The sequence below is a fragment of the Delphinapterus leucas genome, chromosome 17 (assembly GCF_059928025.1).
Source record: "Delphinapterus leucas isolate spDelLeu-1000000601 "Yukka" chromosome 17, BTC_Dleu_Yukka2, whole genome shotgun sequence".
Lineage (NCBI taxonomy): Eukaryota > Metazoa > Chordata > Mammalia > Artiodactyla > Monodontidae > Delphinapterus > Delphinapterus leucas.
Genome location: NC_143145.1, coordinates 30,223,237 through 30,250,447, shown reverse-complemented (window position 1 = coordinate 30,250,447; position 27,211 = coordinate 30,223,237). Strand labels below are relative to the sequence as shown.

General features: G+C 35.2%; 1 protein-coding gene across 2 annotated transcripts in view; it reads right to left on the bottom strand.

Moving 5' to 3' along the window:
- Positions 1–1,090: 1,090 nt before the first annotated feature.
- EIF3E (eukaryotic translation initiation factor 3 subunit E) overlaps positions 1,091–27,211 on the bottom strand; it is a 50,805-nt gene continuing 24,684 nt past the window's right edge. Inside the window, exons 8-13 of one of the 2 annotated variants that reach the window (XM_022584585.2) lie at positions 19,492–19,618; positions 18,558–18,659; positions 17,148–17,257; positions 2,791–2,893; positions 2,364–2,498; positions 1,091–1,284 (exon numbers count right to left, since the gene is read on the bottom strand). In XM_022584585.2, coding sequence (XP_022440293.1) covers positions 1,246–1,284; positions 2,364–2,498; positions 2,791–2,893; positions 17,148–17,257; positions 18,558–18,659; positions 19,492–19,618 — 616 coding nt within the window. In that variant the 3' untranslated portion in view covers positions 1,091–1,245. The remainder of the gene's footprint in view (positions 1,285–2,363; positions 2,499–2,790; positions 2,894–17,147; positions 17,258–18,557; positions 18,660–19,491; positions 19,619–27,211) is intronic. The other variant, XM_089898822.1, reaches the window with a different exon arrangement.

The following is a 27,211-nucleotide window of genomic DNA, read 5'->3' as shown; positions in this document are numbered from 1 at the left end:
GATGAATCAAAAATTAGCATTTGGCTTGCCTTGACCAGGAATCCTCCTAGCTTCAACACCTTTGGATTACAGTTTAGAAGAACCAATACCACAAACCACAGCACAAGGGCCAAATCTGGCCCGTATTCTCCAAATTTAACTGTATGTTGAGGGTGGCCTGACCAGGTGTCAAATAAAAGAACAGTATGCATGTATCTTTTATCTTTGTACCATTTGTTGAGAGCAGAAACAGAAACTTCTCTTGTGACTGGGTTTTAGTTCAACAATCAAAATGAAACATCAAACCACTTCTAGGTAAAGGAGACCCAACCAGGGCTTTATATACTTCTTGAATATCTTAGGTGTCTATTTAACTCTGTGTTTGTGTGTGTGCATGTGCGCACATGCACAAAATATTCAAGGAGGTATTTATAAAATTCAACTTATATTCCTATTTAAGTCTCTGTAGCTGCCTAGTGAGTGACTAAAGAGCCACTTTAAGGAATTAACAGCAGCCTTATTTGTTAATAGCCCCAAACTGGAAACCACCAAAATATCCTAAAATAGGTACATGGTTAAACAATCTGGTACATCAATGCCATGGAATACAACTTAGCAATAAAAAAAAACAAACTACTGATATATATGGTAACTTGGATAAAGAGATCTCAAGGGCATTATGAGTAGAAAAAGCTAATCTCAAAAAAGTCACATATTGTATAATTCCATTGCTGTAACATTCTCATGACAAAATTATAGAGACAGAGAACAGACGAGTGGTTGCCAGGGGTTAGGGCTGGTTGGAGTAGGTGTGACTCCAAAGGGGTAGCATGAGGGAGATCTTCATGATGATGATAGCTCTGTATCTTGACTGCAGCAATGGTTACCAAAAAAGTGATAAAATGGTACAGAGCTATTCACACCATTGTACCAATGTCAATACCCTGGTTTTGATACTGTATTATAGTAACACATGAGGAAAATATTGGGAGAAACTAGATTAAGGCTGCATAGGACCTCTGTGTACTATTTCTGCAACTTCCTGTGAATCTATAATTATTCCAAAATAAAAAGTTAAAAAAAAAATCACACACTTACATACACAAGGAAATATAATGACATAAATGAAACATAGCCAATTTTATTCAAATTCTCCAAAATTTATGCTAAATATGTTAATTGTTTATAAAATGTTTCACCTTTGTATAATGGTTTTATTATTTCACCTTTCTTTTATAGTTTTTTCATTTTTTTCTGTACAGTTCTTCAGTAGAAGCCAGAGTCCTGAGTTGCCCAGTTAGGAGCCTAAAATACACAAAGAGAAATCAACAGGGTGAAAAGAAATACTTTCTGAAAAGCCAGTTTCAAAAAAAAGTGATACTAGCAAAGTTTTTAGCAATACTCCTCCCAAACCATTCTCTAAGATTTTAACAACCTCTTCAATTACTAAATGCGAGGTGTCTCAAAGCAACAACAAAACACACCAAAATACCATCTGATACAGTTTCTCACCAATTATAAAGTATGACAAGGACAATATCACCAATATTATAACCAAAATCAATACAAATTGATCCTTAAGCATACGGAAACAACCATTACATAAAAGTTATTTTTCAGGCTCAGTTATTCTGGACTTGGATGGAAAAGGCAAGGACAATAATTTCCTAATTCCTCCTTCTCTTTTACAACTGAAGGACTATGCTAAGGACAAAATCTGATGCTAAAACTTCAATCAAATGAGATCTTTGAATGTGCCTCAACAGTTTCCTAAAAATGTCCTACCCTCCAGTTATACATAGTCATAATGACTAAAGAGCATTAGAGGTAGTTTGGAATCCCAAAATTACAAGGCCATACAAATTCCTTTAGTATCTAATATGCAGGATTTCTACCAAAAAGGGGGATATATTTTTCTGACAATTAAATATGACTTTCAGATAAAATAAAATTTTATAAAATCAATATATATAAGATCAACATTTTTACAGAAGTAGTTCTTTAGATTTACTGAATAAAAGGAAAATGAATTTCAAACACTTGAGAGATAACACATGTAAGTTATCATCTGCCAGTATCAAAATGATGTGTTAAAAACACTGAGGAAATGAGATAATGAAGGCACACAGGAAGGGTAAAAGAAAAATAACCCAATTATGGTTAAAACTAGGAACACTTAATTTTTTTTGCTGCCTTAACTAACGCATAATACATCTAAGAGAAACCTTTTCCGTTTAGTAATTTCTTAAATAAAATGTTTATAGCCCCAACAAATACAGAATCAGATACAACCAAAATTAATTTGTTCTCAAATGAAGTCCATATAACAATTATATTACATTATTGCTAAATCCCAGACAGAAGAGAAGATGTGTGGTTCTTACCTCTGATCTACTGTTCTGATTAAGTTTCTTCTCAATATTCATGGCCAACATCTGGCTTCTAAATGAAAGGCTTTTGGTCTTTTCAATCACTTGCTGATAGGGTGAGACTGCATTGTTACCCATAACCACATGACCCTACAATGAGACAGAGGGAAACTGATCCTGTAATGTTAACAACCAAGTTTCTCAGGTAAGTCATGAGGATGACATCACAACCTACATGTCTGTTGCAAATATTTTTATGCACAGAGATGACAATATTCATCCAACAACACAAAATAGGAGGTTGCTGTTGCCTTCAGAAAATTATTATACATTAAAACAAAAATTCTTAATAGAATAAACGTCCTAATAAAAACTTCTCCCCAAAGTATCAAATAATCAGCAACTGATATCTAGTATTTTGCACAGATAACATAATACTCACTAATTTAGAATCAATCTTGGCATCCAGTCTTGCATTTCTTATCAAATTTACAATCCACCTTTCAGCTTCTTCTGGAGTCATGTTCAGTTTATCTGCCAACATGCTAATGAAAAAAGAAAAAAATGACATTAACTGGGTCTAAAAACTTAGTTTCACATACATAGTCTTTGACCTATGCTCTGAATAGAAACTTTTAGGTACTTATGGGTCACCTTCTCTTAAATATTAAGAGTCTTAAAAGTGCACTATTGATGTTTGTGCTATTATCTTGTACCATTCACAATCTATCTCATTTCACCAACCAGACTGTAAGATCCTTGAAGGTAGGGCCCCATATTCTGTATTACAGAAATCCTATTACAAGGAACATCAGTAGTAAGAATAATAAAATGTAACACGTAACTAAAACTCAGGGCCGCTACATATGTTTGTTATAAATTCTAAGGACACTCCCTAGAACTAGAACACTATATAACCTAAATGGCCACTGAATTTAAGGGAAAAGAGACAGACACACATACACAGAAAACCCGAAAGGAGAGGGGGAGGAAAAAAGATGACAGACACCAAGACCCTGATCTAAAGCCCTTGATGTCATCAACCAATCTGCATTTTCTAATTTATGGTCAGGTTGAAAAAGAGGCCACTGCAGAGCTTAATTTATCAGGACTAACACAAACACAAGCCTTGCTAGTAGGTAAGCCAGTCAGTCACCTGATGAAAGAGTATCTACATATGCATGTATAGTATTTAGAAGGATGGTATACATATATGCATATACACAGGTGTTAGGCACAAACATTAACTGTCCCCTTTTACTTGTCTTCACTGAAGATATTGCACACCTGCTAGGCCTTCTAATGTTATCGCTGGTTTAATGAAAAAAAAAACCTAGAATATCAGTAACAAAATAATTCCTTAGAATATTATAAACTAAAATTCCTGATCTGATTGCATTCCCAATTTTATAACATAAATATTCAAGACATTGCCAATCATATAATTATGTAATTCCGGAGCTCCCAACCTAAAAGTAACCAATCAAGTTAATAAAAATACCTTTATGGGAATAATATAATCTGTGCTATCCCTATTTTATATGTTTATTGTCAAAGAGAAGAATTTCATTCAAAATGTAAAAATTAAGTTAGGCTATCAATAAAATCATTACACACTAAATTACAAACTAAAGCTATGAAGACAATCATTTAAAATTTATCCCTAAAATATGCTTGATGTTAAAAACATCATGATGAGTATGAGCCAACTCAACCATAAAACTCCCTGGATTTACGTGTCAAATTCTGTTGTCTGTCTTTTTATGGTCGATTTTGCTGTAAGTACACATTCTCAGCAAACACAAAGAACAATTAGTCCATGACTACTACTTCAATTTCATGATCAGGTTTCATCTTAGTCTCTTTGTTACTGCTCTCTAACCAAACCTTATTTTATTTAAGCTACTAGAAGTAGGGAAATGTGTCATTTTACTGAAAGAACCAGGCTTTTTTTTTTGACTAGGAAAAATTCCTGCAGCTGGTGTTTCCTGTGGCTTCCCAATAAACTCCTTGTGTTTCCTGCAGGTATTTGACTTAGAGATGTGTAATTATCATTCTCCTGGGCTTCCCTGGTGGCGCAGTGGTTAAGAATCTGCCTGCCAATGCAGGGGACAAGGGTTCAAGCCCTGGTCCGGTAAGTTCCCACATGCCGTGGAGCAATGAAGCCCGTGCGCCACAACTACTGAGCCTGTGAGCCACAACTACGGATGCCCGCGTGCCTAGAGCCCATGCTCCGCAACAAGAGAAGCCAACGCAATGAGAAGCCCATGCACCACAACGAAGAGTAGCCCCCGCTCTCCGCAACCAGAGAAAGCACGCATGCAGCAAGGAAGACCCAACGCAGCCAAAAATAAATAAATTTCATTCTCTTCTGTGCTGCTAAAGTAAGCAACTGCCTAATACTTTTATCTGAAGCTGCTACTCTAAAGGTAAAGAACATATTTTCCAAAAGATATTACTTTATCGACTCCTGTAACAATTTCTCTTTTGTATGTCTCCTCCTCCTCCTCCTCCTGTATTCCCCCAAAATACAACTCTTTAAAGTGAGGTCAAAACCATTTTACTCTGAAACGCACAAATGAAAACAATTTATACTGAATATATTAAAACTCCAATCTTCAAGATCTCTATATACTGCTTTTCAAAATAGACGTTATTCCTAGTAGCTACTAATTGTGTATAGTTGATTTTATACAGATTTTTAAAAATTATAATATAGAACCTGTTTATGCAGGCTGTTTACATAATTAAAATTATAATGAAACATTCAGTCTCAAGCCTAAGTTACTGATCAGATTCCTCTTCTTGCTGCCTATAACAAACTGAGAAGTCCTATCAATTATCTCTTTAACCACTGCCGCTAATCTAAGTTCCCTACCAAACTACTCTCATCTTGAAAGACTCTCCTCTTCACCAACCAGACTAAACCTCTGTTCATTAAACATACCATGTTTTTAACCACTTCAGGACTTTTGCACATGCTGTGCCTTCTGCTTAAAGGCTAATCCACCTTTTTCTTCACTAAGCTATGTGTTACATGGCTATCAGCTAAAACAGCACCCTCATCAGCCTTCCAAGACACCTCTGCCAATCATGACAGATCTGTTTGATGCTTTCATGGCCCCCTATTTTTTTCAGAGCATTCATAGAGCTGTAGTTGTTTTATTGAGTATCTGCTTTCATGATAGACTGTATATGTACCCCAAGAGCATGCATCATAGCTTCTTTGTTCACTGCTATATATCCAGCAATTAGCACAGTCTACAGGAGGCAATTAAATAAATACTTATTGTCTGATTCCTACCCTAGTCACTACCCTAGGGCTCCATTACTATTTCCTAATTTTCTAATTAATCTACCTCGAGTCTCTCCTTAATCTATTTTACATAGTTGTCAGCTTAGTCCTAAAACCCAACTACCAGTTTATTCCTAAATTCCTTTCACCCTTCTACCAAAACAATAAAATTCAAACTTCCAAGTTTCTCTTTCATGGTTCTCTACAATTTAGCTACAATCTACCTTTCCAGTCTTCTCTTATTCTTCCTCATGAATACCACACACCAACCAAATCATTCATTCAACAAAATATGAACTATGTTAGATGTTTGTGACAACATACAGTCTGCTCCCCACTTTCATAAAGTTTAAAGCTGGAGACTGGGAAATAGGAGACAATCACCTAATACCCCAAATATATAAACTATTTTAAGTGTAAGGATAAAAAAGTGAAAGGAGCTATGTGAGTGCAAAAGGGTTTAACCAGTTCCAGTCTGGAAGTTTGAGGACGGTTTAAGTAAAGAAATATTTAAGGTCAAATTTTAAGATAAAAGAAAGAAAATTCTACGCTGTATAACTCTACCTAGAATTTTCCATCCCTCTTTTTTCTTTACATACATATTCTAAGTCTCATATTCCATCATGGTTAGAGCAATCTAGCAACATGCAGCAAGACCCACAAATGTCTGCATACTCTGGCCCATAATCCCACTTTGGGGATTTACTGTTTTGCAATGTGCTTGTTGATCCTTTACTTTTAAATCAAGTCAAAGAAAAACTTGAAATAAGGTCCGAGAAGTATCAGTAAATTATTGATGGTATCTCAGGTTATCTAGGCTACCAATCACTCTGAGAATAAGTAAGAGAACATGGCAATAATCCAGTTTCTTTCAATTAACAGAAAATATACACAGTAAAAGTAATTAAATAATAGAAATCCTCAAAGTCCACAATTCTCTTACATTCTACTGATTTTATGAAAATATTAGTAAAGGTTTAAAAATAAAAATTTAATATCCTATTAAAGCTTAAAAAAACAAACTTGCCTTAAGCTATCCTACACCATGTTAATTTTGTATTTTTAAAATAATTTAGTTTCTCAATAAATTAAAAGACAAAATGTATCAAAAGGCAGAATTTCTGAGAAAAATACCTAATTCAATCTAGGTTTCAAACTCAAAAATAACTTCCAGATTATTTAGATTACACTAAAAATCTCAACCCTGTCAGTAGGCAGCTTAAAGAAGATATTTTAGGCTTAAAGACTTATATTTAAGACATGACACCATAAAACTCCCAGAAGATAACATAGGCAAAACATTCTCTGACATAAATCATACCACTGTTTTCTTAGGTCAGTCTCCCAAGGCAATAGAAATAAAAGCAAAAAACAAACAAACAAAAAATAACCAAATGGAACCTAATCAAACGTAAGCTTTTGCACAGCAAAGGAAACCATAAACAAAACAAAAAGACAACCTACTGACTGGGAGAAAGTATTTGCAAATGATGCGACCAACAAGGGATTAATTTCCAAAATATACAAACAGCTCATACAACTCAACAACAAAACAACCTAGTGAAAAGAATGGGCAGAAGACCTAAACAGACATTTCTCCAAAGAAGACATACAGAGATGGCCAATAGGCCTATGAAAAGATGCTCAACATTGCTAATTATTAGAGAAATGCAAATCAAAACTGCAATGAGGTACCACCTCACATCAGTCAGAATGGCCATCACTAAAAAGTCTACAAATAACAAATGCTGGAGAGGGTGTGGAGAAAAGGGAACCCTCCTACACTGTTGGTGGGAATGTAAATTGGTGCAGCCACTAGAGAAAACAGTATGGAGGTTCCTCAAAAAACGAAAAAGAGTTGCCATATGATCCAGCAATCCCACTCCTGGGTATATATCCAGACAAAACCATAATTCAAAAAGATACATGCACCCCTATGTTCACAGCAGCAATACTATTCACAATAGCCAAAACATGGAAACAACCCAAATGTCCAATGACAGATGAATGAATAAAGAAGATGTGGTATATATACACAAAGGAATACTACTCAGCCATAAAAAAGAATGAAATAATGCCATTTGCAGCAACATGGATGGACCTGGAGATATCATACTAAGTGAAGTCAGACAGAGAAAGACAAATACCACATGATACCACTTATATGTGAAATCTAAAATATGACACAAATGAACTTATCTACAAAACAGAAACAGACTCAAGGGCAGGGAACAGACTTGTGGTTGCTGAGGTGGAGGAGGGCTGGGGGAGGGATGGACTGGGAGTTTGGGATTAGCAGATGCAAACTACTATATATAGAATGGATAAACAACAAGGTCCTACTGTATAGCACAGGGAACTATATCCAATATCCTGTAATAAACCATAATGGAAAGAAATAAAAAAAGAATATATATACATATAACTGAATCACTTTGTTATACAAGCAGAAATTAACACAACACTGTAAATCAACTATACTTCAATAAGATAAATTAAAAAGACATTTAAAATATTTTGTGTAAACCCCTTATTCCCATCTTTTAGTTGAAGAGCTCTCCTCCTCAAGTGACACAACATGATATTGAATATATTAAGTCAGTAATACATAAGACCCCAAGTAGCCCAAGCAATCTTGAGAAAGAAGAACAAAGCTGGAGGCATCACATGCCTTGACTTCAAACTATATCACAAAGATACAGTAATCAAAACAGTATGCTACTGGCATAAAAACAGATACAAAGATCCATGGAACACAATAGAGAGCTCAAACCCAAGCATTAATTTATTTTTGACAAAGGAGGCAAGAATACACGATGGGAAAAGAACAGTCTCTTCAACAAACGGTGTTGGGAAAACTGACAGCTACATGCAAACAAATGAAACTGGACCACTATCTCACACCATGTACAAAAATTAACTCAAAATGAATTAAAAACTTGAACATTAAGACCTGAAACCAGGGCTTCCCTGGTGGCACAGTGGCTGAGAGTTCGCCTGCCGATGCAGGGGACACGGGTTCGTGCTCCGGTCTGGGAAGATCCCACATGCTGCAAAGCGGCTGGGCCCATAAGCCATGGCCGCTGAGCCTGCGTGTCTGGACCCTGTGCTCCGCAACGGGAGAGGCCACAACAGTGAGAGGCCCGCATACCAAAAAAAAAAAAAAAAAAAAAAGACCTGAAACCATAAAAAAAAAAAAACAAAAAAAAACACAGGTAGTAAGTTCCTTGACATAAGTCTTGGTGATGATTTTTTGGACCTGATACCAAAAACAAACCCCAAAACAAAGGCAACAAAAGCAAAAATTAACATCAAACTAAAAAACCCCTGCACAGTAAAGGAAACCATCAATGAGAAGAAAAGGCAACCTACCAAATGGGAGAAATATTGCAAAATATTGCAAACCATGTATTTAAGGGGTTAATACCCAAAATACAGAAGGAACACATATAACTCAATATCAAAACAACAAGTAATTTGCTTTAAAAATGGGCAGAGGATCTGAATATTTTTCCAAGGAACGTGAAAAGGTGCTCAGCATCACTAATCATCAGAGAAATGCAAATCAAAACTATAATGAGATCTCTCACACCTGTTAGAATGGCTATTACCAAAAAGATAAGAAATAAGTGTTAGCATGAATGTGGAGAAAGGGGAACACTTGTGCACTGCTGGTGGTAAAGTAAATTGGTATAGCCACTATGGAAGACAGTATGTTAGTTCCTCAAACAATTAAAAATAGAACTATCATATGATCCAGCAATTCCACTTATGAATATTTATCCGAAGGAAATGAAAACACTAACTTGAGAAGATATACCTAAACTCATGTTCACTGCAGTATTATTTACAACAGCCAAGACACAAAAGCAACCTAAGTGACCATCAATGGATGAATGAAGAAAATGTGATACACACACACACACACACACAGAGGAATATTATTCAACCATTAAAAGAATGAAACCTTGCCATTTGTGACAACATGGAAAGAACTTGAGGGCATTATGCCAAGTGAATTAAGTCAGACAGAAAAAGACAAATACCATATGATCTCATTTATACGTGGAATCTAAAACAAACAAAAAATGCTCGTAGATACAGAGAAGAGATTGGGGAGGGCGGCGGGGACTGGGTGAAGGGTCAAAAAGTACAAACGTACAGTTACAAAAAAAGTCATGGGGTATAATGTACAGCATGGTGACTATAGTTTAGAGTAAATCTCATCACAAGAAAAAAAAATTTGCAACTATGTGTGGCGATGAATGCTGACTACAGTTATTATGGTGATCATTTCACAATATATACAATATCAAATCATTATGTTGTACACCTGAAACTAATGTAATGTTTTGTTATATGTTAATTATATCTCAATTTATAAAAAGAAAACTACAACAAAAACTATCATTAATATCCTTAGCAAAATTAAAAACCACTGTAGTATTGCATTCATAAAATAAGAACAGAATGCTATAAAGGAAAAATATTCAGAGAAAAGAGTGACAGAGGGCTCTTGGAAATTAAAGAATAACATTAGAGATTTGTTGTTTTTAATCTACAGAAGATTTGAAAGATGTTGAGAAAATATCCCAGAGTGTAGAACACAAAGACAAAGTGATGAAAAATAGAGAAATAAGAAAATTGGAAGCCTGGTCCAGCAGGTCTAATACCTGAACAATAGAAGTTCCAGAAAGAATAAACAGTGAACATAAAGAAGAAAGAAATAATTCAAGAAAATTTCCCAGAACTGGAGAGCATGAGCTTCCAAATTAAAAAGGTCCTACATAAAGAATTAAAACAGACCTAAACTAAGGCATATCATTGTAAAATTTCAGAGCAATGGGGACAAAAAAAAAAAAGCTTCTTCCCCCCACATTTCTAGAGAGGAGAACAAAACACCTGTATAAAAGATGAGGAATAAAAATGGCTTCTGACTTCTACAACAAAAGCTAGAAAGCAAGAGAATCACATCTTCAAAATTCTGTAGTAGTTTTCAAATGAGAATACCATGCCTTGAGCAATACCACTACTCAAGTATGAGAGTCAAATACACAATTTTAGATGTGAAAAAATTTACCTCCAAAGTACCCTTCCTTATAAAGCAGCTGAAGAATATGATAATTACCAAATATGATAACAAACCAAGAAAAAGGAAGGCATAATGTCCACGAAACTGGAGCACTATCATAGTAGACAAGCTAAGGAAATCCCCAGAACAAATGACAAAGAGAGATAAATATGCACCTGGAAGAAAGAGCAACGAGTCCACATTTTTTTGAGGAAGATAAAACTAATAAAATAATCAATTTTCAGAAGAGATTTATAAACTGGCAAAGAATCTGAAGTAGAATTAATGAAAAAGACATTAGGAAGAACAATGAAGCAAATGAGGGAAAAGTGGCAATTATCAATTACATGGAAAATAAATACTGAATACTAAAACATACTACAGATCTACCTTATTTGAAAAAAGGTACTAAGTTAACTTAGCACGTATTTGGTGCTAAGTTCAGAAATCAACACACAATTTATAAAAGATTAAAAAGTTCAGAAAAAGTCCCATATATAAATGAGAATTTAAAATGTGCTATGGGTGGCATTTCAAATAGGTCGGGGGAAGGATAGTATTTCAATAAATCATGTTGGCTAGCTATTGGGGGTGGAGGGAAGCTATTCTCTATTCCCAAATAATCATTGATGGATTCAAACAGAAGAAATAAAGCCATTAAGGTCCTAGAGAAAAACATATAAATAGCATATAAACCTATTATGAGAAAGAACTTTTTAATAAAATACAAAATCCAGTACCATAAAGGAAAAGCTTAGTAACTTTGACTAAATAAAAATATAAATCATTCCTTTGGGGGGAAAAAAATAGAATCCTAAGTGCTATTTCAAGGCATAGAAAAAATAAGTATTTCATTCTCTATTCAATTTCATTAATAAAACATATTCAAGACTCTTAGCACAAAACCAGATACTTTTCTTCTTTCTGGGAAGTAATTAAGACCAGTGGTCCCACTTAAGCACATAAAATATATAAATCTAAATCTAGAGAACCAATTAGGCTTTCATCAACTCTAGGCTGACTGTCTATCAGGTTTTCAATGACTAATCTTTTAGACAGTCTCCCTTTTCTGAACCCTCCCATAGCCCCTGCCCTAATATTAGTATCTTAACAAATAAGGATTTGGGGTCCAGCATTTCAAAGGCATATGAATTACCTGTTTAAATAACCTGGCTTTCCAAATTTTATTTGATAAGCACAATTTATTTCAAATAGTATTGACTTTAGCATTAAACTATGGAAACTCTGGCCTGCTTTTCACTGAAGACTGTGGCTATTTAGCATATCCAAAGAGCAGCAGTCTTTTATAACTGTATGCTATGACAACTAATTAAAGAATAAGTGTTAAGTGTAAACTGTGTTTAACTGTAAGATTAGGAGGAAACAGAAAGAAACCAGGAGAAAACTGAGAAAATGCTAAATTCTGTGTGTGACAAATGAAAATTCTCACTGAATTTTGCAACATTGCATTAGTCAAAAATGAGAGTATAGAGCTTCCCTGGTGGTGCAGTGGTTAAGAATACACCTGCCAACGCAGAAGACACGGGTTTGAGCCCTGGTCCGGGAAGATCCCACATGCCGCGGAGCAACTAAGACCGTGCACCACAACTACTGAAGCCCACGAGCCTAGAGCCCGTGCTCCCAACAAGAGAAGCCACCACAATGAGAAGCCTGCGCACCACAACGAAGAGTAGCCCCTGCTCACCGCAACCAGAAAAAAGCTCATGTTCAGCAATGAAGACCCAACGCAGCCCAAACTAAAAATAAATAAATTTTTTTAAAAGAAACTTGAAAAAAAGACAGTATATTACTTTATAGTTAACACAGAAGTGCAGTGATAATGGCTGTTAAAATGATTTAATCTCCATCTGGAAACACACCTTTTTATTTCTAACATCAGGAAGTATAATTAAGAATACAAATTGCTACATGGTAATAAAAACTTTAAGAAAAATATTAAGATCTAAAGTGTTACTTAATAAAATAAGCAAAGTAGAATGACTTCATAACTTAAATGCAAGAAGAGTTGGCAAATACATAGTTTTGTGAAAAGCCAAAACTAACCCCCAATAGGGAAATTATATTAATGTATGCTCCAAAATGTTTATCATACACATTCAAAATATTACTTCCATACTTTGCTTTTATCTACAATTGAAAACTGGTCCAAGAATTATTCTAGAACAGCTTTTAAATTTCAGACACACACCATATCTGATAAACTATTCAGCTATACTAAATTAAATCCCACCACAGTAATCTTTTTTGACAGATGTTGTATACTTTATGGTAAACAGATTCGAAACTTATCCTACAAATCTATAGGGTTGTATATAAACCGATAAAAACATTCTTAATATGCATTTTTACAAAGATAAGACTATCACATGTGCTTACAGCCACTTAGTGAAGAATCCTATCAACAGAGAATGTTCCAAATCACAAATGGAAAGAGTTATTTAATAAACAACCACGCGTTTTATAATACTGAATAGCATTTGATATGCGTCTGCTGGGGGACAGAAAGGAAGACAGAGACAAATCTTCCCCGCCCAACCCTAGAAAAGATTGAACATCAAATAACTTTAAATTAATTAGCAGCAGAGATAGGCCAGCATAAACTAGTGAATGGAGTAATTTGTCATAATTAATATATGGTGGAAGAGTCTACTTAAATATATCCCATTTAGAGAATTATCAGAGTTCACTGAATCTTCAATCCAAATTATTCTCTGATTTTTCAATATACAAATAATGTCCATGTCATTCTAATTACTCTGTATTTTTCTTCAAAATGCCTATCATAATTTGTAATCTTACCTTTATTTAATATCTGTTTCTTCCTCTGGATTTTAAGCTCTAAGGCTATGCTCCAAGAGGCACTCATTCACATCTGTAATATTTTCTTCTTCAACAACTGTACTAGTTACACTGCTCTTAACTAATTATATCTTAATGTATATCATATGTATTTATCCTCTTTAGAAAGCTGAACACTGGGCTTCCCTGGTGGCACAGTGGTTAAGAATCTGCCTGCCAATGCAGGGGACACGGGTTCGAGCCCTGGTCTGGGAAGATCCCACATGCCGCGGAGCAACAAAGCCCATGCGCCACAACTACTGAGCCTGCGCTCTAGAGCCCTGCGGGCCACAACTACTGAGCCCATGTGCCACAACTACTGAAGCCCGTGCACCTAGAGCCCGTGCTCTGCAACAAGAGAAGCCCCACTGCAATGAGAAGCCTGCGCACTGCAACGAAGAGTAGCCCTCGCTCGCCACAATTAGAGAAAGCCCCCGCATACAGCAACGCAGCCAAAAAAAAAAATAATATTTATTATTTAAATAAATAAATAAATAAAATTTATTTAAATAAAAATTTATATTTAAATATAAATTAAATATTTAAATAAATATTTAAATTTAAATAAATAAAGACCCAACGCAGCCAAAAATAAATAAAAATAAATAAAAGCAAATCATATTAAAAAAAGAAATCTGAACACTATCTTTCAAAAATTTTGCACGTTCTTGAAATGACAAAATTACAGAAATGGAGAACAGATGAGTGGTTGCCAGGGGTTAAAGAGAGGTGGGAGGGAAGTGGGTATGGCTATAAAAGAGCAATTTGAGGAATCCTTGTGGTGACAGAAATGTTCTGTATCTGAATATATCAACAACAATAATGATGGCTGTGATATTTTACTATGGCTTACAAAATGTTACCATTGAAGGAAACTGTGTAAAGGGCATAGGGGAACTCTTCATTATTTCTTACAACTCAAGGTGAATCTATTATCATCTCAAAATAAGAGGCGTAATTTAAAAAAAGAAGTTTTGCATCAGAGTTACTTAGAGGAGCTTTGAAAAATACAGATGCTGAGATCTCCCCCTCCCCACTCTGAGAATGCTTCATTTTTGGGGGGTTGGACCTGGGAAGTTTTAAACCAAATTCTCAAGCCTTGATCCCAGAGATTCTGATTCAGAAGGTCTGGGGTAAAGCCAGAAAATCTATTCTTAAGTTTAAGTTGTTGGTGGTTTTTTAAGTTCTCCAGATGATTCTGATGTACAGCTAGGTTTAAAAACCTCTGGACTAGAGAACAATAAATTTTTCTATGGATTGTTTGAAGGTAAACATTAGCTATTTTGGTCATTATTATGGATTCCAAGTCCTTGGGGTCTGAATTAAGACATTTGTTGTACTTACAAAAGCCCAACTTAGATGCTTAACATAATTTTCAGCCATATTCCTAACCCATTAAAGCAGCTCTAAAAACATAAAGGGGGCTTCCCTTGATGGGCAGTGGTTGAGAACCTGCCTGCCAATGCAGGGGACACGGGTTCAAGCCCTGGTCTGGGAAGATCCCACATGCCGCGGATCAACTAGGCCCGTGAGCCACAACTACTGAGCCTGTGCGTCTGGAGCTTGTGCTCCGCAACAAGAGAGGCCACTACAGTGAGAGGCCCGCGCACCGCGATGAAGAGTGGCCCCCGCTCGCCACAACTAGAGAAAGCCCTCACACAGAAACGAAGACCCAACACAGCCATAAATAAATAAATAAATAATTTTAAAAAAACGTGAAGAAGCGTAGCCCCCTGGACTGAGCCTATTGGCCACATACTCTCCACTATCACCCCGTAAACCTTACAACCTGAGATCTCACTGTTACTCTGAAAAGAAGTATTGCTTTGTTCACATGAAGCTATACTTTATGCTCTGCCTCTACCTTCTTAATTCATTATATACTAAAAATATTAAATCACTGGTTTTTCACTTCATTATCCTAGCAGGCTGTAATTATGTGCCTAAAAAAAACTGGTGACCTGATGCAATGGTTCTCAATCCTGATGTGCTTTGGAATTATCACCCTAAATGGAACAGCATAGTAGCCCTATTTATTACACAGCATAGCATAGCATACACAGAAAATCTGACTCAGAAAGTTCGCAGTTGCTTCAGGGAATCTCTTTGTAAAATAAAAATCAAAATTCTACAGATTTTGCACAAAAACATTAAACACTGTCGTATGGTTTCCATCTTTATCCTCTGGCTCAAGTGATAAACTAATGACAAATTAGTCTAAATCTGCTGTTTCTAAAAATATCAATTGCTCACAATGAAAAAGAAAGAATTTATAATGAGGGTGAAGACAATGAATGTCAGAGAGCTATTAGCTCAGCCTCTTTCATTAAATAAGCCCTAAGCTGCTTAATGTCTCTGAGCCTTCAGTTTCTCAGCTATAAACAGGGAGTTACAAAACAAAGGAGTTGTACTGAATCAGTGTTTTGTAAAACTGGGTTTCCAGAGTCAGAGTCGTATGGTTCCATAGAGTCAGGAGGAAAGCTGAATAGAGGTACAGGCTAAACAAGGTGAAGGGGCTCTTATTTTATCTGCATATATGTATACATAAATATGTATACTCATATACATAATAGTGCATTTCACAACGAATGACATTTTAGGAATTGCCATGTATTCTTTAAGAGAATCAGATTTGTAAAATTATATGTCTGCTAGCTAAAGTACTACTAAAACAGGTCAAGGCTTCAACTACCATAGAAAAAGCCTCACACACTGTAATTCTAACTCTGAGTAACCACTTCAATGACAATCCACTAAAATTAGGCAAACAAGTATGGATGCCTTAGCAAAAACAAATGGCACTAAAGAAAAACTTTGGTCTACATACAATTCCTAAGAAGTAAACATTAAAGTAGCTTAGTTTTTAAACATTAAGGAGCATTTACCGTTCGACTTCATCTGTGGCCAAAGGACACTGTTATTTTTCAAATTCTAATATGTAAAATTAGTTTCTAATAGGTTATGTAAGTTTCACAATTTTTTCCTAATAATTTCCTCACACAAGAGAAAATTCCAACTGAAATTCACCATAATTTTTCCATGTTTCAACATTTTAGGATGTCACAAGAGTTTACTATATGAGAATTCAAATATATAATTAAATAAAACAAATTCAATTAACTGAAATGATTACCAAATGTGGTCTTTTCAACAGCATTTCCAATTTACTAAGGACTAACTCCTTATTTGAACCCCTGTTAAAAACCATTCTAAAACTGGTCACTGCTCTTTTCTCCCTACGTAATGGTATAATAGTATTATTTTAAAAGGTAACTCTTTAAAAAGGTAACTGACAATCATAATACTGCCTTGAAGTTATCATTTTCAAAATTCATGCTTTCCCACACACATGGAAACTAAAGAAGATAAAGAAGGACTGTAGCACCCCGGAATTCAAACAAAAGCCAGGATTTTTAATAAATTACTAGGACAATGTTTCCTTTTTCTTCTAAAGCAAAGAGAAATAAAATAAAAATCCAATTAACTGGAATCCTATTAAGTATAACTTTACAGTAAATGAAAATTTACAGGAATTTAGAAGTAGAAAATACAAATCAAATCAGAGTGCTCTTACTTAATGCTGATACATTGATGGATGCGACAAAAAGTCTCAAATATGAAGAGACGGGCATTTTCAATGAAATCCTCAAGACAAGCCACCAAGAAGAAATCATTCACTAGCACCTATGCATATAAAAAAAAGAAAAAACGGTGCTGACAAGCAATTTTGAAAAATTTGTCACAAATACTTTCTTTGTGCTTTACTCATTATTCCATTCACTATAATTCTCTCATCTATCCAAGTTGTACACCACAGCACTTTCTAGAACACTATATTCAAGTCTCTAACAATTTAACCAAGAAGTAAACGAATGCTACAGGAAAAAGAGCTAAGAACTGCACTGTTTCCTTGTTCCATTGATGACTTGAGCAATCTTGCGACAAAGCAGCTTTGTCCTGTCTCTATCCTACATAAATGTTCTGTAGATAACATATTTCCAGCTACTTAAGATAGTTACAAATGGACTAAAGATATGCATATTTTTGTGATAGTAAGTAGACTTGAAAATCTACAAAAGAAAAAAATTCAAAGGGTGGCACCTATTCCACAGATGGTATTATACTTAGAAGGGAATATTCTAACTTCAAGAATAGCAACCAAGTGCCCCACTGCCTTGGCAAGGCCTAGATACTTAGTATTACAATATACACCAATATTTAAATAACAATGTCACATTTCACTGCAAGTACACAAGTTATTAAACTGGATTCTAATTTTGTCCAATGTTTGAAAATCACCTCTAAAGGTATACTTACATAATTTCCTTTTCCTTAGACAAATAAGATCTTAAGTCCTTCAACAAACTCTTCCAATTTTTGTGCTAATATCTGGGTTCAAAAATGAAACTGACAGCTAGTAACTTGTAGATTTGGTAAATGCCTTAAACAGGTAAATTCTTAGTTTCTCAAAACTTGCAAACTAAGTTATTCAAAAAAACCCGTAAATCTAACTCTTTCAGTTGCTCTCACAGAACTTTAGTTTCCACCAACTAACAGAAGACATTGTAGTTAAAAAATTCACACTCTTAGCTTGACTGATTTATAGCAAATGATAAATACAATCATAAGAAAAATTCTGAAGATAGACCTGCTTATGTAACACACTGGAATTACAGGTGTGATGGAAAATTCCATATAATCTTGCCCATACATATAAACTATTTCACATATTTACTCATTCAGGATAAGACATGTGTGAATTTATAAAGCCCCCATGTTTTAACAAACTGTCCTAACAAAAGGGATAGACTCAGGCAATAAGATTGAAAATGTCTTCAACCCAGCACATTTCTAAATAATCTGCATATTAAGATTAATAAACATTTCTGATATAATCACTTTAATAAAACCCTGCAAGGTTAACTTTTATAATATTCAGAATTTTAAGAATATTATTAATTTGTAAGTAAAAATTTGTACTTACTGATTCACATTCCCTTAGCTTTTTCTGAGCCCCATCAAAGTCAAAGTTAACATATAAGCATTCAACAAACTCTGTAATTGGGTCTTTATATGTGTAAGACTCCTGTAAAATTAAGTCAAAGGTTAAGTTGGATCTGATTCAACACTGTTTAGTAGACCGTCCCCAGAATAGCCCAATCTTACTATTTTCTCCTCCCTTACCATTAATTTCTAACAAATTACCTAGTATTATCTTCTCAAAGCAATTGCTCATATCCTGATTGCAGGCCACACCTTAACCTTATAATGCCTTCCAGACCAAGTTCTCTAAATTCTCATCCTAGAACCATTCCAAAAGCTTTCAAATTCCTCTACTGCCAAAAGTCTCCCTTAGTTAATATTAAACAGTGATGAACTTCTCCAAGTAAAAGGGTATTCATATCTTTCAGGATAAAACTGTCTTTTTGTACTTAAATTATTCTTAGATCAAAAAAATGTTTAAGTTCTTTTTTAACCCATAGTTATTGCTAAGAAATTCACTAAAAATCAATCAGTAGGGCTATAGCTTTTGTACAACTTGGGGACTATTAAAATTATATTCTATGTAAAGATCACTACTCTGGAACTATGTAGGTAATTGACCTTCCAACAAAAAGTTCCAAGCTCCAGATCTCCTTCACCCTTTGCAATAAGAGCAACACTAATACACAATGCATATTAAGTATCTAACTAGCAGAGAGCAGTATTCATTCATACCACATCTACCATAAGTATATCATGAACTTAAAAGTAGTATATGCCCATTTGGGGTTCTTGGGCTCTTTTCTCTTCATGTATACTTCCCCCCTATTTTTAAACATTTTTACCTTAAGAACTAAGAGTCCTACTTTTTCAGAAAAAGAGGTTAGACTTAAAGTTTAGGCACGTTTTAAAAATCAATAGATTTTAGTTTTTACCTGTTGAATAACTTTGACCAGATCTTTTAGCACTTGCCGGCGTTTTCGGACATCTTTGTTTGTTATGACTGCTGTGGTCAAATAGCGGAGAATATGTGGACACATTGTCTGAATTGCATTAAGATACCTACGGTAAAAATATAAAAGTTACTTAATATTAATCACTTACCCAGTTTTTTTAGATCTATAATCACCTGTGATTTAAAAAAAAACACTTGGGGCTTCCCTGGTGCTGCAGTGGTTAAGAATCCACCTGCCAATGCAGGGGACACAGGTTCGAGCCCTGGCTGGGGAAGATCCCACATGCTGTGGAGCAACTTAGCCCACGTGCCACAACTACTGAGCCTGCGAGCCACAACTAGTGAGCCCATGTGCCACAGCTGCTGAAGCCTGCGCGCCCAGAGCCCGTGCTCCACAACTAGAGAAGCCACCACAATGAGAAGCCTGCGCACTGCAACGAAGAGTAGCCCCCACTCGCCGCAACTAGAGAAAGCCCGTGCGCAACAAAGAAGACTCAATGCAGCCAAATATTAAAAAAATTAAGTTATAAAAGAATAAAAATAAAACACTTGAGCAGCCCATTAGATTGCACTGTTTCAGAAAACTAGTATTGCAAAAACTTAAGAATGAATACTATAAAGCAGCGGTTCACAACCTTTTTGGCACCAGGGACCAGTTCTGTGGAAGACAATTTTTCCATGGGAGGGCGGCAGGGGGGAGTTGGTGTGGTTCAGGTAGTAATGTGCTCGATGGTGGGGAGGGTTCAGGTGGTAATGCGAGCGTGCAAGCGATCGGGAGTGATGGGGAGTGGCAGATGAAGCTTTGCTTGCTTGCCCACCGCTCACCGCCTGCTGTGCAGCCCGGTTCCTAACAGGCCGAGGACAGGTACCAGTCTGCAGACTGGGAGTTGGAGACCCCTGCTGTAAGGGCCATCTCCTCCAAGAAAAAGTCTAAATGATGAGAATGCCAGCTGGTATTTCCCAATTTGGAGTGAGATGACAGACTCACTTAAGAGGTAAATAATCCTATTACCATTGTTGAATAAGAGGATTTTGCAAGGCCCTTATACATGCTGTCAGTTTGTTTCAAAAGATTTCATTTCCCTAGAAGAACAAATGTGTGAAAACCTATGTGCAGAAAAACACTACTCAATTAGAGAATCAGGCACTCAACACAAATTAAAGAATTGAAAAAATAATTTCAGGGGATGAAAGACTGGAAACTATTTTGATGATCCCCAGCTGGCTACCCTCTGTCATTCAGTGTTTATCCTGTATTTCTCCTGCTCAATTTCCTTATATAGCTCCCCAATTTTTATCCAGTAAGAACCTCTGAGCACCAGGTACTATGCCAAGCTTGGAAACATTTGTCAATAAAGTCCATTTCTCTTAGTTAAAACTTCAAGTCCCAAAGTACCCATCCAGATCCATCTCCCACCACACCACCACTGACTGCCTCTTGCTTCCCTCACTTCTTAAAACTCACTCCATATGGACTGCTCTTCCAAACACATCCCTCTAAAGGCCTAAATTCTAGCCATCCTTCAAGGTCCAGCTCAGATACCTTATCTTCCAAGTTCTCCCAGACTGTAATGTTAATAAATCTTTATACTTTGTCATATTGCAGATTCCCCATAAAATGCTGTCTGAACTCTTTAGAGGACCCTAGAATCTGATAGTAACCTAACACTTAAATAAAATCTAGTCCCACTTAGCCCTCCCTAAATTTCCTCTAAAAAAGGTAAGGTATAAAAATAACCAACAGTCACTTAAGAATAAAACAATTTCTAAGAAAATATAACTACACAAATCAGCTAAAAGTTTCATTATCTGAAAAATTAAGCCTGAGTTTTAGGCAGAAAATTTTAAATGCAATGTTCACTCAGTACAAGTGATTGCCTCAATATTCTTATCAGAGACATCATGCACAGCAGAGCATGACTGGTGTTCTTAATCAGTTTTGAAGTAGGTAATTTTAGTAGGCATTTATGAAACTCATTCATAGATTTTTCCATACAAAATAAAAAATTGTAAGTTTATTTTATATGATGTTAAACATTTATTTTTACTTATCCTTTCTCTGTATCATTGCACCATGTGTAACTTCACTGTTTGTATTGGAGAATGACTTCCTTAAAAAATCATCTCTCTTATGTGAGTATATGGTAGGGGTTAGCAAAATTTTTGTAAAGAGCAGATAATGAATATTTTAGGTTCGCAGGTCGAGAGGCAAGACTGAGAATATTAATCAGGTACCTAAATAACCTAAGTAACAAGAAAACAAATTTCCAAAATATTTTACTGACAAAACACAAAATATAATAGTTGACTATAATTTTTTATAATTCAGGTCTACTAATGAGAAGAATAAAATTCCTATAATAGGGTAACTTTGCTTAACTGTGTTCAAATTTAGAGATCCCTATCACTAAAATTTATTGCAAATGTTTATCTGTTAATGCTGATCTGTAATGAGATTTTACATATTTGACCTCTGATACCAATTGATAAGATTTTAATTGAGCATATTTATCACTTGGAAGGCTTTTATGGAAGGCTTTTACAGAATTCTGTTAAGTTCTTCTTTTGATACTGCCTTTTAGCATATCATTACACTACAGGATAAATTGCTTCTGTTTCAATTGCACAGTTAAATGAATTTTCAAATATAGAAATTTCCTTTGTATTGGGTTGGCAAAAAGGTTCAGTTTTTCTGTAAGATCTTACAAAAAAACTCGAATGAACTTCTTGGCCAACCCAATACTTACAATGAGATCGAAAACTTTCTGGAATTGTAACTTGAGCCCAAAAAATGTGTCCACTACAAACGTGTGGGAATGAGAGTCTCATTTCTTCTTTTAACTTTTGAAAGAATGGAAAATGTATAAAGCAGCTGGACATAGGATTTATGCTATGTTAGGCATTATCAAAGTGACTACCAGAGTATAAGTTTTGCATATAAGTACTGTTCTGATTTGTAATTTTAGGTTGAATTCAGAAACATCATCAAGTCTATAGCTTAACGTCCAGAGCCATTCATGGCTTGATAATAGTGGTTGAGGGCAATTTTCTGTTCAGGAAAATTTCAATCTTGCCCCAACCTCAAAAAAGTCACAACAAAACTTTGCCACTGCAAAGCCATCCTATCACTGTGGTAGCAGGAAAAATCAAGATATTCTATTGATCTGACAAAAATTCATGAACTGAGAACAGTTAAGTCCACGATAGCAAATGAAGTTCACTGTTGACACTAATGGTTCAGTAATACACCATGGATTCAAGAATTTTCCCCACAAAGTACCTGGAAATGAACAATGCAATGGATAACTATAGCCTTTGAACACCTCACATTTTCACAAGCTTTGTAAATCTGTTCAACTAATAAGCATTTTTCTCCTCCACACATATTTGCCACCAAAAGTTTTAACACATCTTAGCAGATTCCACTTCAGGCTGTACTAAATTAGTGTTTCCTCAACTTTGAAAACATTTTCACCTGTAGTTGTTCCAGGCTATTCATAGAGGCATGTTCTTCAGTCACTTCAAATCCATCACTGACTCCTCAAGCCAACAACTAGCCATATTGGTAAACATCTCTCAACTCATCAAGAGCCCAGGAAAACCACTAAAAATCATATACTTTATATTTTAATTGACTACTGATGCTGCTCCCAATATTTTCAATTCTGAGGAGCTGTTCTCACCAAAAGGCTAAAAGTCTTAAACAAGTTCATTTTTTCTGGACATATTTCTTTGGCCACTGCAACTGAACAGAATTTAACAAAATCACCACTGGTAAATGGCTTTCCCTTACCTGGTTAACAAAAGAGCCGCTCAGAAACTTACTTTGGTTGAAGCCTCATTTTCATTAATTTTTGTGAGGAAATTCTGCTGTGATGAGATATTCTGTTTTAAATTTCCTAATTTTTCTGACAGTTGCTTTGTAATCAGTTGGGAATATTGTAATGAGTGCTTACAGTCTGGTTATGTAGATGTATACTGTATTCTCTTAGCATATCTACATTGTCAATTCAATGCTTTGCTTTCTAATTTGAAACAAAATAATTCCCACTGCACTGTGCCTTAAAATTTATGCACGTTTGGTACTTCCCTGGTAGCACAGTGGTTAAGAATCCTCCTGCCAATGCAGGGGACACAAGTTTGAGCCCTGGTCAGGGAAGATCCCACACGCCACGGAGCAACTAAGCCAGTGACCACAACTACTGAGCCTGCGCTCTAGAGCCCATGAGCTACAACTACTGAAGCCCACGCACCTAGAGCCCGTACCATGCAACAAGAGAAGTCACCACAATGAGAAGCCCGTGCACTGCAAGGGTAGCCTCCACTTGCTGCAACTAGAGAAAGCCTGCGCACAGCAACAAAGACCCAACGCAGCCAAAAATAAATTAATACATTTATTAAAAAAAACATTTAAGCACATTTGAGTCCACTTTTCTAAAAGAAGTAAAATGTTGCAGTATAGTGATACACATGGCACTTGAAACTTTGTCCAGGTACAAGGGCAGCGTCACTGGGATTCAAAGAGCACTGAGTAGCAGAGTGAGGCAGGGAGAGTGCAATAATATATGATCTCTGTCACAACAATTCAACTCTGCCATTACAATCCAAAAGCAGCCAAAGATGTGTATGTGTGCGTGTGTGTAGATATATCCATATATAAATGTGTGTTCCAATAAAAATTTATGGACACTAAAACTGTAATAGCATATAATTATCACATTGCAAAATATTATTCTTTTCATTATTTTCCCCAACCATTTAAAACGTAAAAGCCATTCTTAGATTGCAGGCCATAAGAAAAAAGGCAGTGGGCCACAAGACGTTTTAGCCCATGGTCCATAGTTTGCAGACTCCTGGTATACAGCATTACCATGGCTGACTTCGAAACATGCTAGGGCAGAAGTGATCCTTCCTATGTATGTATGTATGTATGTTATGTATATAGATCAATATATAAAGGAAGGGAGTGGGGATTAAGGGTGATTCTGGGGACGTTACCTTACTTCACACTCTTGTAGGATCCGTAATTATATATTTAGTTCGAACAAAAGCAAAACCATAGATATAGTTATTTAACAGCCTGTACATAACCATTGTGCTCTTTTGTTCTACTTCTCTTTCTTATCATCCATCTCCTTTCATCTCTATCAATCAAAATTTAAAAGTCAAATCAATTTTCATCTTCACTGGACTCTAACTTCTCCAGGTCTCACTGATAAGTGTTATATATTTACAGCGTGTTTAGCATGCATAATACATCTGTATTTAGCTAAGTAGGTTCTTAAACTACTTGTTATGTTATTTGTTTGGATTATAAATTAGGCAAGAAAGGAGGCTATACCTCCCCTATTTTTGAAATCTAACTTAAAATTAATTTTTCCTTTAAACAAGAGCTTCAGTATTTACTGTGTTTGGAAGTGTAACTTCATGATGGTTAAGTAAAAATGTTTATTTTTCCTCTAGCACAGCCCTGCTCTAATTGTACAATTTTATGTAAGATTTTTCTACAGTATTTTCTAATTGTAAGTCAGAACATTTAGAAATCAAAGGATAAGACAAAATATGCCACCAAATAAAAAATATTTAAGTATTATATGGGGGATACTATAAGGACATAAAGAATAAAAATTCTGCTCTCAAATATGCTTATAATCTAGTTGGGGAGATAAGGCAATTATAAGTTTTTTAAAAAGACAGTAAATAATTAAATTCCAAATTATCAATATAAGGTAGGCACAATATACAGGACCTCATGTAGAAGTAAACCTGAGCTGGAGCTTGAAAAACAGGCAGGCTTTGAATTGGTACAAAAAAGGGAAAGGTACTTCCAGAAAGGCTTAAAAAATCAAAAAGGCAAGACTTAGTAGAACTGCAGAGGATGGATTTTGAGAGATCATCCTGAGCTAAAGCAGGTAAAACACCTGCATGAAAAAGTTTTCTTATCAGGAACAATTAGAAAATTTAGGAAAAATAAAGGCAGAGGGTAAATCAGGACAAATTCTAGACACGATCTAGTTGACTGTTAACAGTAAAACTTGAAATTTCTTAGGATATTTATGATATCTTTATTTAGAAAACAAATTAAACATTCTTTTGCTAACTGAACTTTGAATCTTTCTTTTTACAACTGGAGAGTAACTAGGGCATTGTATTACAAATGCATTCTTCTCCCTAATAGCATCTACATTTGGTGGCAAAGCCTCATCTCTAATAGCCTACGAACACTGTTCTAGCTTACACTTGATACTTTATCTTACATATTATATTACATTTAAAAGTTCAACATTTTTCAAATGTGTAAATCATCTCCATTTTGGATTCAGAATAAATTATGGCAGAAATGATAATATATATGATGTAAGAGACTTAATCTGCACTGGCATCTAAACTTTCACTTCAAGGACAAAAGTATAAATTATCTCAACAGTACTTTCGTATTTTTAAAAAAGCCTGAAATCACAATCTATATAAACTGTCAATTTAACATACACTCAATGAACCACATTAAATTGTATTCCTGTGCTGCTGGAAATTAAAAACAGAAAAATATGATACTTTCTCCATTAATACCTACTACCTATCAGAGACAACTGAAAAATGCATACTGACTGTAGACATACAAATGCAAATTACACACTTACTAGAAGCTATTCTACTTAAAGAATATGCAACCTAGGAAAATGGCTGAAACAATGATCTGTCAAGCCAACTGGGTGTATTCTCACGCGAAAAAAGTTAGAATCAAGCAAAAACCAGAATAAGTCATTAAGACATTACTAATGAGGAACAAAATACGATGGCAACCTGACCCTATGGCAAGTGAAAATGGTAAGCACCATATTTTGGTGAAATTTTAAAACTGTAATACTACTGAGTTTTCTTTTTCACATTTTGCGAACAGGCTACTTCTGTTTAAAAAAAAAATAGTCCAAATGGCATCAGGGTTCTTATTGTGAGGATGAAAATGTTCAAAAATTGACTTATGGTGATGGCTGCACCACTTGGTAAAGTAACTAAAAATCACTGAATTGTAAACAAAAAATGAAATCATCTGGTACCTTAGCACAAACCACGGTAGTGACATCATACTATACTAGTCACTGTTATTAATAACCACACTCTTACAGTTAAAAAAAAAAGCCAATTTCAACTATATCTTTGATTAGGCAGTACAAATTATTAATTTTCAAAAATTTCAACCCGTGCATACTTATCTTTTTAATATTCTGTATGACTAAAATGGGAAGTGTGTAAAAGATCTTCTGCTGTACATTACAGTGTCATGGTTGTCTTAAGGAAAAGTACATGTTCAATGATTGAGTTGCAAGGTGAACCAGCTGCTTTTCTCATAGAACACTATTTTTACTTGAAGGAATGACAGTCAAACCAAAGCCATTCAGACTTGAGTATTTGGCAGACATTTTCCGGATAATAAAGTTGAGCCTATCCTTCAATAAAAACAAATGATAAAAATCAGAGCTTTCAAAAAAAGGGTAAAATTTTGGAAAATCTGTATCTGTCATCAAGAGTTTGACTATTATCCAATACTTTTTGAAAAGCCTTTTCTAATGGGTTTAGTAGTGAAATTAATGAATGTGATTTTTTTGGTGTTGTATAATGGTGCTGTATATGTTGGAATACCTGCATAACTCCCTGAACCAGTATTTCCCAAACAATCAATGCATACGGTCATAAAATCA